Source organism: Gracilinanus agilis, chromosome 2, assembly GCF_016433145.1.
Source record: "Gracilinanus agilis isolate LMUSP501 chromosome 2, AgileGrace, whole genome shotgun sequence".
Classification (NCBI taxonomy): Eukaryota; Metazoa; Chordata; class Mammalia; order Didelphimorphia; family Didelphidae; genus Gracilinanus; species Gracilinanus agilis.
Window position 1 is genome coordinate 30,697,898 of NC_058131.1, and position 15,510 is coordinate 30,713,407.

The 15,510-nt window shown below is 52.3% G+C and overlaps 1 protein-coding gene across 1 annotated transcript in view; it reads right to left on the reverse strand.

The window, feature by feature from the left end:
- FBXO41 (F-box protein 41) overlaps positions 1-15,510 on the reverse strand; it is a 60,862-nt gene that overhangs the window by 9,270 nt on the left and 36,082 nt on the right. The window contains exons 4-12 of the mRNA XM_044659289.1: positions 14,999-15,072; positions 14,349-14,704; positions 13,127-13,368; positions 8,459-8,574; positions 6,315-6,467; positions 5,115-5,210; positions 3,167-3,285; positions 2,229-2,387; positions 1,368-1,483 (exon numbers count right to left, since the gene is read on the reverse strand). Coding sequence (XP_044515224.1) covers positions 1,368-1,483; positions 2,229-2,387; positions 3,167-3,285; positions 5,115-5,210; positions 6,315-6,467; positions 8,459-8,574; positions 13,127-13,368; positions 14,349-14,704; positions 14,999-15,072 — 1,431 coding nt within the window. The remainder of the gene's footprint in view (positions 1-1,367; positions 1,484-2,228; positions 2,388-3,166; positions 3,286-5,114; positions 5,211-6,314; positions 6,468-8,458; positions 8,575-13,126; positions 13,369-14,348; positions 14,705-14,998; positions 15,073-15,510) is intronic.

The following is a 15,510-nucleotide window of genomic DNA, read 5'->3' on the forward strand; positions in this document are numbered from 1 at the left end:
TCTCCTTTTTCTCCTCCTCCTCCTCCTCCTCCTCCTCCTCCTCCTCCTCTCTCTCTCTCTCTCTCTCTCTCCTTTTCAGAAATGAACAAAAGGAGAACAGATTCAATTTGGGGAAACACAAAATTCTTTTAGCAACCATAAGTTTTTCCTTGAAAAAAAAAAAGCAAACCAAATTTCTTCTAGCACTATCTGGTGGTCACAAAACACTATAGTTTCAGAAGAATTGACTCAGAGGCTCCTCAGAGGGCATGGCAGAAGCGCATGGTGGCCAGGGTCAAACTAGAATACACTACAAAGTATAGTGACAGCTATCAAAGAGTTGTAGGGTCTAAAAAAAAAAGAACATAGGCTGGTCATAGGCAAGGGTCAGTAATAACTACTAGATGATGCGTGTTCTCCAGCCCAACTTCCATTCTCAATAAAATTCTTTCAAGTAGTAATTACATTTCTACTTTTGGTGTCCTTGTGGTGTCAAGAGAAAGAAGGTGGAATATAAGTATTTTAAAGTACCTACTATGTGCCAGGCACTGTGCTTTAGAAATATTATTTCAAATCTTTATTTTCAATTAGGCAGGAGTTTAAGAGGTTAAGTGATTTGCCTAGGATCTTACAATTAGCAAGTGTCTGAAGCAGAATTTGAACTCAAGAGACATCAATGAAGAGATGCAGAGGATGGCATGATACTCAAGAGGACAAAACAGTGTCAGAAGGGGGCAGAGGATAATGTAATGACAGTACTAGAAGACACTGCTGTCTCTATTGTGAGTTCTTTGACATGTGCTCTCTAAGAGTGTGTCCCGATGAGTGATCCCAATGAGAGACCCCTCTTCCCACTGATGGTCTGTGTATTTGTGGGACAACATGACTAAGATTAATGGAAGATAGTTCTATTGCTACTTTTCTTACTGATTCGTTTCCTTTGGTTGACTAATGGAAGTAAACACACTGGTGGGGGCTCGTGAGCTTTGGTTTTGAGTGGATGTAATTTCCAGAATATCTTGCACCCGGAATAGCTTTTCTTGGGGAGGATGTCACATGTGGAAAGGGGTACCCCAAAAGTAAGGTGGTACCAGATGGTGGAGGGCTTCAAATTCCAGGGAAGGGGGAACAATATTTCCTTGATAAGTTTTAAGAAAGGGCTCTAAGAACTCAGACTGTCCTTAGATGAAGGCTGCTCCAATCTATTCCTTAGAGCAGAAGAAGGATTCTTCTCAGAATGGTGCCCAGCTCTATTCAGCCTCCACTGAGTCCCTGTCATTTTAGGGATTAAGCCTTTATACACTCTGCACCCAAAGTTAAGTTCTGTGACAGCCATATTAAAGAGAAAGGTTTAGGGGTCAGACCCAGCCTCCTTCCGACCTTCTTACCTGGAGCTTAGTCACCATTTCTTCAAACAGCTTCCGGGCTTCCGGGCTCCCAGGTTCTTTGAAGTAATCCACAATCCCAATCTGTACCACAATGGACTTGAGGTTCCGGCAAACACCTAGGAAGGAGCAAGGAGAGAGGAGATAGAAGTCTTGGCTGGGTGCACGATCCAGACCCTGGGGAATGGGGGAACCTCTCGGATACCAGGGACTACATATACTATGACCCTCATTGCTCAAAACTCAGATGCCAAAGTAAGGATTGAGGATTTTTAACCTGGACTAATGGTGGACTACCAAGTTATGCATGCATTCATTCACTCATTCATCTTTTCCTCTATCTATCCAACCATCCATTCATTAATACGTCCTTCCCTCTTTTCATTCACAAATCTGCCCACCCGTCCATACCACCATTCATTAGTCTATCCATCTTTCCAATCATCAATCCATCGGTCTAGTCATTCATTAATCAGCCTATCCATCCTTCTGCTCATTAAACCAACCATCCATCCAATCCCTCCATCATGACTCCATCCACTCATCTTTCCATTCATTCATGAACCCTCCCATCCCTCCCTCCCTCCCTCCATTGATCGCTCTATCCCTCTATTCATTGAGCCACCCAACCATCCATCCCCCATTAGCCCGCCAAACACTTACAATGCACCCTGAGAGAGCGCTGAAGATAACTAAGAACGCCAGCGTCGACAGTCACTAAGAACCTAATTTCCCATCAGCCCTGCCCCATTGGCTTCCTCCTAGCGTCCGGCCAGCCTCAGGGATTGACTATGTTGGCAGGACAAGACCAGCTTGGCGGGATGGGCTGACCGCGAGGCCCCTGCCGGCTCCAGCCGTACTCACTGTTGAAGTGCAGCAGAGCCTTTGGGGTGACGGGGGTGGCTGTGAGCACCAGCATCTCCAGACCCTTCAGGCCTTCGCGACAGACCTCGGCCGCCACCTCCTGGGTGATCTCTGCCACGTGGTCCAGCTCCAATACCTGAAGCCTCATGCAGTTCCGGGCTGGAGGTGGGGACAGGGAGAGATCAGGGCTGGGCGTAGCGTCCCCCTGAAGGGGAGACCGTCCTCCGATCTCGTGGGATCCCTGGCTAGTTCTCAGCCTCTCAGGAAGAGGATTCCATTCAATACCATCAACCAAATGGACCACTAGAACTAAAGGATTTTTTTTTTGGCTCAATCTCTTTCTTTTTTCTTTTCTTTTCTTTTTTTTTTAAACCCTTAACTTCTGTGTATTGGCTCCTAGGTGGAAGAGTGGTAAGGGTGGGCCATGGGGGTCAAGTGACTTGCTCAGGGTCACACAGCTGGGAAGTGTCTGAGGTCAGATTTGAACCCAGGACCTCCCGTGTCTAGGCCTGGCTCTCCATCCACTGAGCTACCCAGCTGCCCCCTTTTCTTTTCTTTTAAAAACTTCCCCATGGTTACATGATCCTCTCCCTCCCGGAGGTGCCAAGCAATTCCATTGGGTTATGTATACACACATACATGTGCAATTGCTTGAACCCATTTCCATAGTGTTCATTTCTGTAGAAGACTCCTCTCAAGGCTTTCCCTTCGCCTTTGGTGCGGCCGGGCCTCAGCCTTCACACCCTCACGCGCTTCCCTCTAAGGCTATGCCCGGGTCAGTCTGGGCTCAGTTCTGGGTCCTGCTCTTTGCTCCTCACCAGATGCTGCCCCTTCCCCCAGCTGTGTCCGCTCCGCCCCATTCCGGTGGATGGACCATTGGGCTTCCCGAGGGGAACGACTCCGGTAAGAAGGAGCTCTCTGCTGGGCAGGGGACTCACCAAGCGAGGCCAGGCCCTGCACGCCGCAGCCCGCTCCTCCTACGCCCAAGGCCCTCAGGTGAGGCCAGCACCGTCCTATCATTTGCAGGCACCGGTTACTGAAGCGTGTGGGCTGCTGGCTAGAAGACAGGGTGGGGGGAACAAAAGCGGGGAGTGACAAGAGAGGTCAGAGAGGCCACTGGAAGGGCCCAGTGCCTGCCACCCAAACCCCTACACAGTCTGCATCTGGCACCTCCTTCTGTGCCTCCTCTTTCAGGAAGGCTTCCTAGATTCGTCTGTCTCGCCACGAGACTCTGCTGGCTGCTTTCCCCTCAATCTCTGCTCCACAGGACCTCAGGAATGCTGCCCAGGACAGCCCTGAGTCCACTGTCTTTGTCTCTATTAACTCCTCAGCATTCGTGGGATTTAGGGCCTTTGACAGTCTAGAACCTCTACGGAAGTCAGCAACAGGAGGCCAAAAAACCTCACGGCATTGTGGGGCGCATGAAGACGGGGCAAAGCTTCACAGACAGGGAGCCGACGATGCCGCCGGACCGCTCCGGGCAGACTTCATGTGGAGACGGAGGGTGAGGAGGACCCTGGGAAGCCGGTGTCCCAAGGAGGGCGCCCAGGAGGGCGCCGGCTCTTGGACAAGACCTCCCCTCCTCGCCCTGCTGCCTCCCCTTCCGGACTGTGCGCCCCTGGAGGGCGGGTCTTCACCTCCGTCCTCCTTCCTGCTGTCCTGGCCTGGGAGGGTCTTCGTCACCCCCTTAGACATTCGGGCAGGCTCCAAGCACACTCCACGTTCCTCCCCGGACATCTTCCCGGGAGGACCTGCGCCTGTCTCTGCCACCCCGTTCCCTGCCACTTTCTGTTTCCGAAATCACCATCCGGTCACTCCTGCTACTGGAAAGGGTAAACGGAGCTGTTCCCCCCCATCCTACTCGCCATCCCTCCGTGATCGGCACTCGCTGCCCTCTAGAGGCCGTCCCCCCTCCCCCGCTGGAACGAATGCACCCCTTTAGAGGGTCACAGAAACAAGCCGTCGAGGACCTTTGTCGGGATCACCTCCATCTCCCGAAGGTTCCCTTCGCCCTTTTCCTTCCCAGACAGGAGGGAAACGGTGACTCTTGTTACCCTTGTTACAGTGCCCGGCACATAGGAGGGCCCTAATACATGCTTACGGATCGATTGGCATCAAAGAACTGAGAAAACCGTTTAGCAAAATGAACTAATGCATCAAAAAGACCGATTTCTGGAGTCTCCCACCTTTGTGGAGACGCCGCCTCGTGTCCTGTCTTGGGCACCAAGCTTGGTCTTTATATTTTCCTCTACTCTCTGCTAAATGCCATCTACTCTATCTACTGTACACAGAGATTATTTCATTTTTTCCTGGGTTGTTCTTTTTAGCAATAAATTTGTTTGTAAACTGAAGGGAGAGATGCAGTGCTTTATGGTTTGCTTTTTTTAACCCTTGCTTTCTGTCTTAATAAAAACTCTAAGACAGAAGGGGAAGGGCTGGGCAAATGGGGTTAAGTGACATGTCCAGGGTCACACAGCTAGGAAATGCCTGAGGCCAGATTTAAAGCCAGCTCCTCCCAACTCCAGGCCTGCATCTCTGTCCTCTGGGCCTCCCAGCTGCCCCTTGTTTTAAGGTTTACAAAGCATTTTACATGCAAGATTGTTTGGTCCTCTTAGCAACCCTGTCAAGGTGGGAGCATTGAATGATATCGTTTATAGCCATTTTACAGATAATGAAACCAAGGCTCAGGGCTGTGATCTGATGACAGGACTGAGGGAGCTGAGGGGCCATCGAGTCCCAACTTCTCCTTTTACAGAGGGCAGTCCAAGCTCGGCCGCTCCAGACCTCGAGGGCTTAAGTTCTGTGCCTGAACTTCCCGCTCTCTCCCCCACTCGCCGGGGCGGCCTCTGCTTTCCCAGCCCCCCAGCGGCCCCCAGCCCCACTCACCAGGGGTGAAGAGGGGCCACCTGGAGGGAGATGATCTCTCTGCAGCCGGCCCCCAGGGCCCAAATGACTTCGTGGCCCACAGGATCAGTTGCACTCCTGTTGGGAAGAGGAACGGAGTGAGGAGCCACTTCTTCTTCTTCTTCTCCTCTCTTACCCTCCCTCTTAGAGTCAGGACGATCCTAAGGCAGAAGAGTGGTGAGGGCTGGGCCACGGGGCGAAGTGCCTTTTCCAGGGTCACACAGCTGGGAAGTGCCCCGGGTCTCTAAGTCCCAGCATCCCACTTTTGGAGATAACGTTTGTGTGTGACCCTGCCTCACTCTCTTCCCCCGAATGCAGCTGGGAAAACTTCTTTTCTCAGGCTTTTACTTTTGCCCTTTTATTTTTTCTACTTTGTGTGATTATTAATAAATCTTATAAAATATAATACATGGAGTTATTGATATATATATTTTTAACCCTTACCTTCCATCTTGGAGTCAGTACTGTGTGTTGACTCCAAGGCAGAAGAGTGGTAAGGGTAGGCAATGGGGGTCAAGTGACTTGCCCAGGGTCACCCAGCTGGGAAGTGTCTGAGGCTGGATTTGAACCCAGGACCTCCCGTCTCTAGGCCTGGCTCTCCATCCACTGAGCTACCCAGCTGCCCCCCCAAATTATTGGATATTAATTTTAATTTTACAGAACTCAGGACCGGCCGTCTCTGGGCCTGGCTCTCAAACCACCAAGCCACTTGGATGCTCCTGAGGATCTATGGCTGGCCATTCCTGGGTACTCCTGGTGGCTCCATAGCCAAGGGGGCCTTCCCCCAAGACTCCCACCTGCCTCCCTTCTTGGAGGCTGCACAGGAGCATTAGAAAAATGTCCTGTCACAATCCTTTGAAGAAAGCTGTGCAAGTATGAGCATCTCCATTTTACAGACAGAGAAACTGAGGCCCAGAGGGGCTAAACCACCTCCCTAGGATCAGACGGCTGCCAAGCGTCAGTGCCTAAACCTAAAGTGGGACCCTAAGAGCAGAGCTGCCACCTCGGTACCCCTGAGACAGTGAAGGAAAGCGGGTGTCACGTCGGAGCCTTGCCTCAGACTAGGGGTCAGAGATCCGGAGTAACTGAGACACCCCGGGGCAGGGCATCCTCCTTTGCCTCCTGGGATCTCTGGCAGCCCAGGCCATCCCCACCGCGGGCACTCCTGGCCATCCCACCCACCTGTAGGTAACTGCTTGCAGAGCCCGGCAGTAGCAGCTGGCCAGCCAGAGGGAGCGGTCCGTGAGGACGTTGGGGCAGTGGGAGATGCGCAGGATCAGCAGGTTCCCGCCAGCGGCTTTGAGCAGCGACTCCAGCCCCGCTTCCAGGCACCCCCTGGGAACATCACCGGCCGGGTCAGGAGGCCCCCAACAGGCCCTCCACACCACCTCAATCGTCTAGTCCAACAAGCGTCTATTGAGCCCCCAAGCTGTGAGAGGGGCTGGGAATACGAGGATAAAAAAATAAACAGCTCCTGCCCTCAAGGAGCTTCCAGTCGATTGGAAGGAAATTATGGGGTCAGGATTCTGAGCTGCTGGACTCCAGAGGCCAGCTAGTCCAACCGTTTCCTGGAAGAAATGGTGAAACCGAGGCCCAGAGATATGAAGGAGGCAACGTGGAAGGGATGCTGACTCTGGACTCGGGCTCAAATTCATTCTCTGGCAGATGCTGCCTGTGTGACCTTGGGCAAGTCACTATTTCTTTATATATAAGAATACTAGCTACCATTCACACAGGGCTGTGTGCCAGGCACTGGGCTAAGCGCTTTCCTTTTATTTCCTTCTCTGGTCCTCAAAATGGCCCCGGGAGGGAGGGACTGTTATTATCTCCATTGTACAGATGAGGAAACTGAGGCAAACAGAGATTTAAGGAACAAGTCTTCTGCTGGCTTGGGCAAGTCACTTAACCTCTAAGTGCCCTAAGCAGCCCTCTCGGACTCTTAGGTTGCAGGTGGGGTTTCATCCATATTGATGGATGGAGTGCGGGTGCCTGGAGCTCCCATCATCAGTGAAGTCATAGATTTGGCCCCGTAAACCTCCCCCCCCCCAATCTCACATTTCGATGGTGCCCGAAAGTTTCAAAAGCGCCTTCTTCCCAACAGCCCCGAGCAGTAATCGGTAGGAGAAATATTTTTATCTTGGGAAACCGCCTCTGAGAGGTTAGTCATTTTGCTCCTGGTCATCCAGCGTAAGTGAGGATTAATGCCGTGACTTGAATCCAAGTCCGGGTGATAAAAATCTGGGCACCTAAGCCAGCCTTTCCTCTCTCTCTCTTTCCCAGAGCCCGTGCTGGACCCCCTGGACCCCCCTCGCTCCCCTTTCCATTTCTGTTGCCATCGCTTGGATTTCCTGACCGGGAGCCCTGACTGTGCCCTCCGATTTCCTTGGACGGACCCCGGCTCAGCCCAGCCTCCTCGGCCAGCCAGGAGCCCACAGAGACGAGCTCTAGCTCCCGGCTTCTTTCAGAACTCAGAGGCAGACGTGCTGCCTGTCCCAGGAAGCGTCTTCTCTCTTCAGCCCTTAGCCAGCCCTCTCCCCTCGGGAACGATTTTATATTTAATCATGGTACCAGGCAGCGAGGTGGCAGAGTGCAGAGAGTGCTGGAGCTGGAGTCAGGAAGACTTGAGTTCAAATCTAGCCACTACTAGCTGCGTGACCCTGGGCAGGTCACTTCCCCCGTTTGCCTTAGTTTCCTCATCTGTAACATGAGCTGGAGAAGGCTATGGCAAGTCACTTTAGTATCTCTGCCAGGAAAACCCTAAATGGGATCACAGTCGACTCGACTGGAATAGTTGAACAACAAAAAATGGATTTATCTTGTGTTTTAAGCTTTGTAAAGCACTTTACACCTATTTCTTCATTTGATTCTCCCAACAGCCCTTTCAGGGAGATGCCATTATTATTCCCATTTTACAGATGAAGAAAATGAGGCTGAAAGAGAAGTTAAGAAACATATTCAGTCACACAGGTAGCAAGTGTCTAAAGCAGGATTTGAACTTGGATCTTTCTGACTTCCAGAGTTCATCCTCCCAGGAGAATGTCAGACCAGGGCCTCATTTTTGTTTTTGTATACCCGGCACTTAGCATAGTTCCTGGCATACAGTAGGTGCTTAATCAATGCTGTTGGATTAGATCGGGGATGTGGCACTCCCCAGAAGATCCCACCGTCGCTTGACTGGCCAATGCCCTCTGAGCCGGCCCCATCCATGGACTTCACGTGCCTGACCTCTGCCTTCCCACCCCCTGCCCCGGAGCCTGGGACCCTCTTCCCGGCTCTTCCTTCCTCTGGCCGGCCCCGGAGCCCCCCAATCCCCCATGCTCTCCCACCTTGTGCTCCTCAGGTACTCCTCCTTGCCCTCCTTCTTTCCCCGCTGCCTGGGCTTCAGGTTCTGCAGCGTCAATGAATGTGTCTGGGTGCACCACTGGGACAACATGGCCAGGAACTGGGGGAGGAGAAAGGGGGGGTCACCAGAAGGGGGCCCCCGGGCACACGCCCTAGAGACACCCCAGGGAGGTGGGGGGGATGGAGGGAGGCTGAAGGCAGAGGAGGAGGGAGAAGTCAATGTAGCCAGAACACTGATTAAGCGTCTACTATGTAGCGGGCTGTGGAGGTGGAAGGAGGATTCTGACTGCAAGATCTCCCCGGAGTCTAGAGAAGCCTTCCTGCCACGAAGGAGCCGGAGAAGAGGAGAGACGGTGCGAGTAAACTGGGAAACAGACCTGCGTGGAGGCTGGACAAAGGAGACGGAAGGGTGGGCTGGAGCCAGAGGACGAGCAGAAGGAGGGAGCTGTCCTGAGGCTCCAACAAGAGAAGCCTTTCCTCTTCTTTAAAACAAATCTTGGTGACTTGGTTGTCTGGACAACATTTAGATTTCCCAGCGTTTCTTCTTCCCTTCTCCCTCACAGAGGGAAACCCGGAAAAGGCATTTATTAATCCCCTACTGTGTGCCAGGCATTGTGTTTTTTTTTTTTTTTTTTAACAAATAGGATCTTATTTGATCTTTGCAACAACCTTGAGAGGCAGCTGCTGTTATGACCCCCATTCTACAGATAGGGAAACCGAGGCAGACAAGAGCTTAAGAGATTTGCCCAGCGGCACCCAGTGCCTGAGTTCCAATTTAAAATTAGGCCTTCCTGGTCCCAGACTCAGTGACCAGTGATGCCGTCCCACCTACCTGCAGTGATCACCTTTTGTGATAAAGAATTAAAAAAAAAACAACGAAACTGTTTGCTAAATGAAAAACTACCTTCCACGTCTGCAGAGCCCCATCTCTGCAAAGAAGCTAACTTTTCTGCTGTTCTCTAGGGCTGATCTTGGTTATTATTATTATTATTATTATTATTATTATTATTATTTAAAAACAAACAAACATGCCCCTTCTCTCTTCAAATCAAGACTAAGTATCCGTTCCTAGGCAAAAGAATGATAAGGGTTAGATAATTGTGGTTAAGTGACTTGCCCAGGGTCACACAATGTGTTATTTTGGGATTTGGGGGTTCCATTGAGAGGTATTTGGGGCTCATTTGAACCTTAAAATATCTAGATATATGACAAACTTCCTGTGGACGTTTAGGGGACTTGGAAACTACATTTTCCATGATTCGACGGGTTTCCGGTTTTGACATGATGAAGTGTACCAAGGTAAAGCGTAGCTTAAATTGGGAGGTCGGGCTTGAGACTCTCTTTGGTACGTAGGAGACGTGAGAGGGTGTAATGACTAATGGCGGGGGATTTAAAATAGATTTCAGCAGGTGTGTGGCCATTTCTTTATTTTACCAACGTGGCCCTAATTAAAATATTACTTCTCCTTTTAATCTCAGTCTCTATTATTTTTAATTATTACAACAACTAGGATGTGTCTGAGGCCAAATCGGAACCCAGCTCCCTTCCTCTGCCCCAGTAATTAATTATTTGTGACAGGGTAATCGTATTCCCTTACACTCATGGACCATAACTCCATCAGTCCTTTCCCCCCGAGTTAACGGGCATCTGTTTCCACTTCTTTACTACCAAGAAAGCTACGGCTATGACATCCTCTTCTTTGTATCAGTGACCTCCTAGAAGTGTTCTGGCACCTAGTGGCAGCCTCTGGGTCAAAGGACACAGATCTGGAGTTGCTTTTTCAGCTCAGTTCCAAGTTGCTTTCTAGAATGGCTGGACGGATTTATTGCTCCACTCAGGGCCATTTCCAGCCTTTGCCATCTTTACCAGCTGGCTGGGTGGGAGGCGAGACCTCAAAGGTGTTGTAAGCTGTGTTTGTCTCATCATCAGGGACTCTGAGCCTTCTCTGATGCTGTCGGCCATCGCTTACAACTCTTTTTAGGACTGTTTATGTCCTCTGGCCCCTAATCTACTGAGGGATGCCTTTGGAAGTCCTCCATTTCAGGTAGTTGGTCTACGGAATGTTGACATCATACCCTCAGCAGAGACGTGCACTGCAGGTGCTTTTTCCTAGCCAACTTCTTCCTTTCCTTTTTGGCATATATGTTTTTCAACTTCCCGTGCCACAGGGGCCTGGACGATCCCAGCCCTTCTGGAGGATTTGGTGGATGCGATCTCCATGGGAATTTTCGGGCATGCTTAAGTATTGTGATGGCTTTCTGGACCACTAACCACAAGGTGAAGAAAAAACCTTTTGAATAGCTGCTGAAATGGAACTGAGAAGGGGACCGAAATCTCCCAAGAGGGCAACTCTTGGCCTCTTTCCTGCATGGCCGCCATGGATAGAAGATACCTGTGTGTTAAGCCTCTGGCTGGACAGAGAGACTTGAGGCCTTCATCTCCCCACCTGTGTCCACATCCAGCCAGGAACAGGGGCTTCAGTTTTTGGCATTTTGCCTCAGTGTGTTTATTTTTAGGTGAGGGAATATTGGGAATGGGTATGGCATAGTGAGCTTTGAAAGGCTGGCGGAGAGACCCTCTACGGGTCAAAGCAGTAAAGGACAGAACCTGCTACCAGGTGAGAACTCTGAGGAACTCATCCAGTAGTAATGCCAACTTTAGAAATGAGCTGGGTGGGGGCAAGTTAAATAGAGCCCACGCCTCTCAAGGACTGGCACCAGGGAGAAATGCCCTGTAAATTCTCATAAATGATTTCTCATCCTCAAGGGGGTAGCTAGGTGGCTCTGTGGATTGCTAGCCAGGCCCAGAAGGGGAGGTTCTGGGTTCCAATTTGACCTCAGACACTTCCTAGCTGCATGACCCTGGGCAGGTCACTTAACCCCCATTGCCCAGCTCTTACTGCTCTTCTGCCTTGGAACCAATATATAGTATTGATTCCAAAATATAAGGTTGGTTTTTTTTAAGCTATTCAATATTATCGTTATATTTTTTTTTGTATTTTTTTTTAAACCCTCACCTTCAATCTTGGAGTCAATACTGTATATTGGCTCCTGGGTGGAAGAGTGGTTAAGGGTAGGCAATGGGGGGTCAAGTGACTGGCCCAGGGTCACACAGCTGGGAAGTGTCTGAGGCCAGATTTGAACCTAGGACCTCCCATCTCTAGGCCTGGCTCTCCATCCACTGAGCTACCCAGCTGCCCCTAAGCTATTCAATATTAAAATGGTTAAATATTACTGGCTACCACGAATTGATGGTGGTTGACGTTTTGGTGAACACACCAGACTAGGGGTTGAGCTGGTTGCATTATAGAGAGCCACCCCATGGCTCCTCAAGAGTTCCCTTAGAATGCTGAGGAGGAGCTGTAGTCAGCCTTCTTCACGGCGACCCATCTCCTGAGGACAACCGGGAAGGAGGAGGAGGATGCCCGGCCTTCAGAAAGGTTACATATGGGTCGCTTTAATTCTTTAGAGACTGAGGAATTCACGCTACACGTGTGTGACCTTTCTAAATTCCGGGGATCCCTGGGGCCCCATGACTCAGAGCCACGTAGCATCGGCAGGACGCTGACGTTAAAAGTCGGTCCTGAAGTCAGAGCACGTACCGAGTCAGTAACTGGAAACTGGCAGCGGCAATTTGGCCCCCTCAGTGATGGGCCATGTCTACTAAAGTACACGTACCAGTGGGCGAGCTCCCGGCGGACTCGAGAGCTGGACAGGAGATATTCTTTATCCACTTGGCCTGTTCTGTGTGCCGAGCTAGGTCAAAGCCCCAAAGGCGGCTACAGATCTCCTCTTCTGAGGACTGATTCAAGGAGGAAGATTTCAGCCGCAAACAGGAGCTTCTGGAGGACGGCACCCTGCAGAGGGGACCGTCCCTTCCTTTGGGACTTTGTCGCACAACCTCCATGATGGATGGCGGAAATCTGAGTCAAGTTATCTCTGTTGTCAGATCTCTTGAGGAATCTGGTACAATACTGGCCCGCCCATGCAGGACACCTTGTTGGATGCCCTCGAGGGCAAATTTTGTTCTACTGAGTCAGGAGTGTTTGTAGGAACAGTCAAGAAACACTGAGACCCAACAGAGTCTCACTCGTTCTGTAGCTTTCAGGCAACAGTATATAAAAATATGGTCTGCTGGAATTTTGTGTCTTGGCCAAAGCCGCTCCGTTTCTCACCCTTTATATCAAGGATGCTTGAGCTGATTCTCCGTAATATCTTTTACAGCTGTGGGAAACTGGGCCCGAGAGCCCAAGTTGTAGATATTTTTGGAAATATCGTGTAAATGTTGGATATCGTAGTTATCTCCGTCAATGTCTAATCTCCCCCCTGGACGGCCTGACACAGCGCCTTGCCTTTGGTACTAGGTGCTTCATCAACGGGGACTTGAATTGAATCTAAACTTTGTATCTCCTTTTCTCTCTCCACCGGCGCTCAATAACAGCCGAAGGATGGGGAACCACTGAGAGGTCTTAGGGGGGCATCACGCAAGGAAAGAGGCGTTCCCTGAACTAGAAGGAGGTGATGCTGGGAGCAAAGACTAGCTGGGAGGGGTAGGAAGGAGGAGTGAGTGGAAGGATGGAGGGGAGCAGAGGAGGAAGGATGGAGGGGAGCAGAGGAGGAAGGATGGAGGGGAGCAGAGGCCGGGCGGGGTACCTTGGAGCAGACTCGGGCATTCTCTAGCAGCACACGGGTCCAGACGGCGGGATGCCGGGCCACGAACCTCCAGTCCTTGCAGACCTCGGCGGCGTGCAGGAGGGTCCGGGTGTCCAGGTAGGTGAAGATACAGAAGAGGGCCGCCCGCATCTTCAGAATCTCGGGGCTGATGACTTCGTTGGAGCGTGAGGGGCTGCCACCGTCAGCCTGTCGGCCCCGCCCGCTGCCCCCCTCTGAGCGGGCTGAAGGACCTAACACAGTGTCAGCGGGGTGCACGGTGGGGAAACTGAGGCATGGGGTATGGGAGGAGAAGGCAAGGAAGGGAGTGGTGGGGAGCTGGGCAGGAACAGGAGGGGCATGTCAGGTATTGGAGGGAGGAAGGGACTGGGTCATGGACACCCCTGAAGCACATGGAGAGTGCCTGAGGCTAGAAATCCTGCCCTCTAGACCCTTTTTTCTTTAATTAAAAAAAAAAAAGCAAAACAAAAAACTGTCTTACAATTGATACTAAGTATTGCTTTTAGGGCAGAAGGGTGGTAAGGACTAGGCAAGGGGGGGGTTAAGTGACTTGCCCAGGGTCACACAGCTAGGAAGTGGCTGAGGCCAGATCTGACCCCAGGGCCCCCTGTCTCTAGGGCTGGCTCTCCATCCACTGAGCCACCCAGCTGACCTGCAGATACACCTTTAATGGCAGGCAGGGCTGGGGAGAAAGGAAGTGCAAGCCGGTGGCTAAAGAGATTTCCTCATGTTTTTTGCTTCCCTCCTGATTTTGGAACATCGGTGACTTTTGCAGGAACGTCGGTTCTGTTCCTGACTTTCTCTTTGGTCATGAGAAAATGGGCGAATCATCCTACCTTTCTGGGCCTCAGTTTCCCCCTTCTATCAGATGGGGGCACTCGTGTCCCTTCTAGGTGGTGACGAGCTGAGATCTAGGCACATTCCTCTCCGGGAGGTGGGGAGGAGCTAGAAGGGCCCCCCAGGGCCACCCCCTTACTTTATGGATGAGGCTCCGGCAAGGGAAGGGAGTGTGTCAAAGGTAGGATTTGAACTCAGGCCCTCTGCCTCGAGAGCTAGTGTTCTTCCCACTGAGGTAACAGGGAGTGAGACGCCCTCGTTGCTGGAGGGAAGGTGAGATCGAGGGTCGGGGAAGGAAAAGGAATCAGGCTCGGAAGGTGAATCCCGGCCGCCCCCCAAACCCCAGGGCCGAGGGGTGGGCACTCACCGGACAGCCGGCAGCTGCTCAGGGCTCGGGGCGGCGTGGGGCCAGAGGCCAGCGTCTCGGAGGGCCCCTCCGCCTCGGACTCGGTGGTCCGGGAGCCCACATCAGACACGTCGCCCTCCTCCCCCTCCGTGCTGTGCCGGCGGGGTCTCCGCTGCCAGTTCTGGATGGCCTGGCGCCGCAGGCCGGAGCTCCGGGGCACCTGGGGCCTCTCAAAGCCCCCTCCACCCTCAGCCCGGGCCCCGGGCCCTCCAGCCCCGCCGTCCCCGAGGGCTGCCTCCTCCGAGGGGTAGGGGTCTGCTGTGTCACTGTCGTAGCAGCCGGAGCTCTGGGACACGGCCTTGGCACGGCTGGAGGCCCTGGGGGGAGGCAGGAAAGGCCACAGGAGACAGCATGAGGAGCGGCGGGGCCGGAAGCTCGGGAAAGGCTGACCCACTGTTTAAACAAAGTTCCCAAATGCCCCCTCCACCAGGAAGCCTTCCCAGATGGATCAGAGAGGAGCAGACAGATTAGTGTAGGCTCTGCCATGAGGGCTGCAGAAGGGGGAGTGGGAGATGGGGGTCGACAGCTCTTCCCAGGGGGAAAAGCTGGGTGGGGGAGGTAGGACGGGGGAAGGCGCTCAAGGGTTAGGGGCTGCGACCGCAAGAGCTTACCCTGTGCTGGAGGAGGAGCGGTGGTTAGACACGGCGTATGTGTTGTGCATGATGGGACCTGAGTGCCGGTCCCGCTGTGGGGAGGGGGCAGAGGGCAGGATTGGGAGGTGCGGGGACAGGAAGGAGAGGAGGAGAAGGGGGAGTATGGTGGGGACCGGGAAGGAGAGGAACGAGAGAGGAGCAGAGAGGGAAGAGAGGAAGGAGGTTAAAAGGGGGCGAGAGGGAGGGGAATGGGAAGGGAGGAGAGGGAGGAATCAGAGAGGGAGGAAAAGATGGAGAAGAGGGGAGAAACCAGAGAGAGAGAGGGAGGAGAGAGAGGGAGGGAGGAGAGGAGAGGAATCAGAAAGGGAAGGAAGAAGGAGAGGGAAAGGGAGGGAGAAGAGAAGGGAGAAATCAGAGAGGGGGGGAATCAGAGAGGGAGAGAGGAAAAGATGAAGAAGAGGGAAGAAATCAAAGAGGGAGAGAAGAGGGAGAGGGAGGGAGGAGGGAGAGGGGAGGAACCAGAGAGAGAG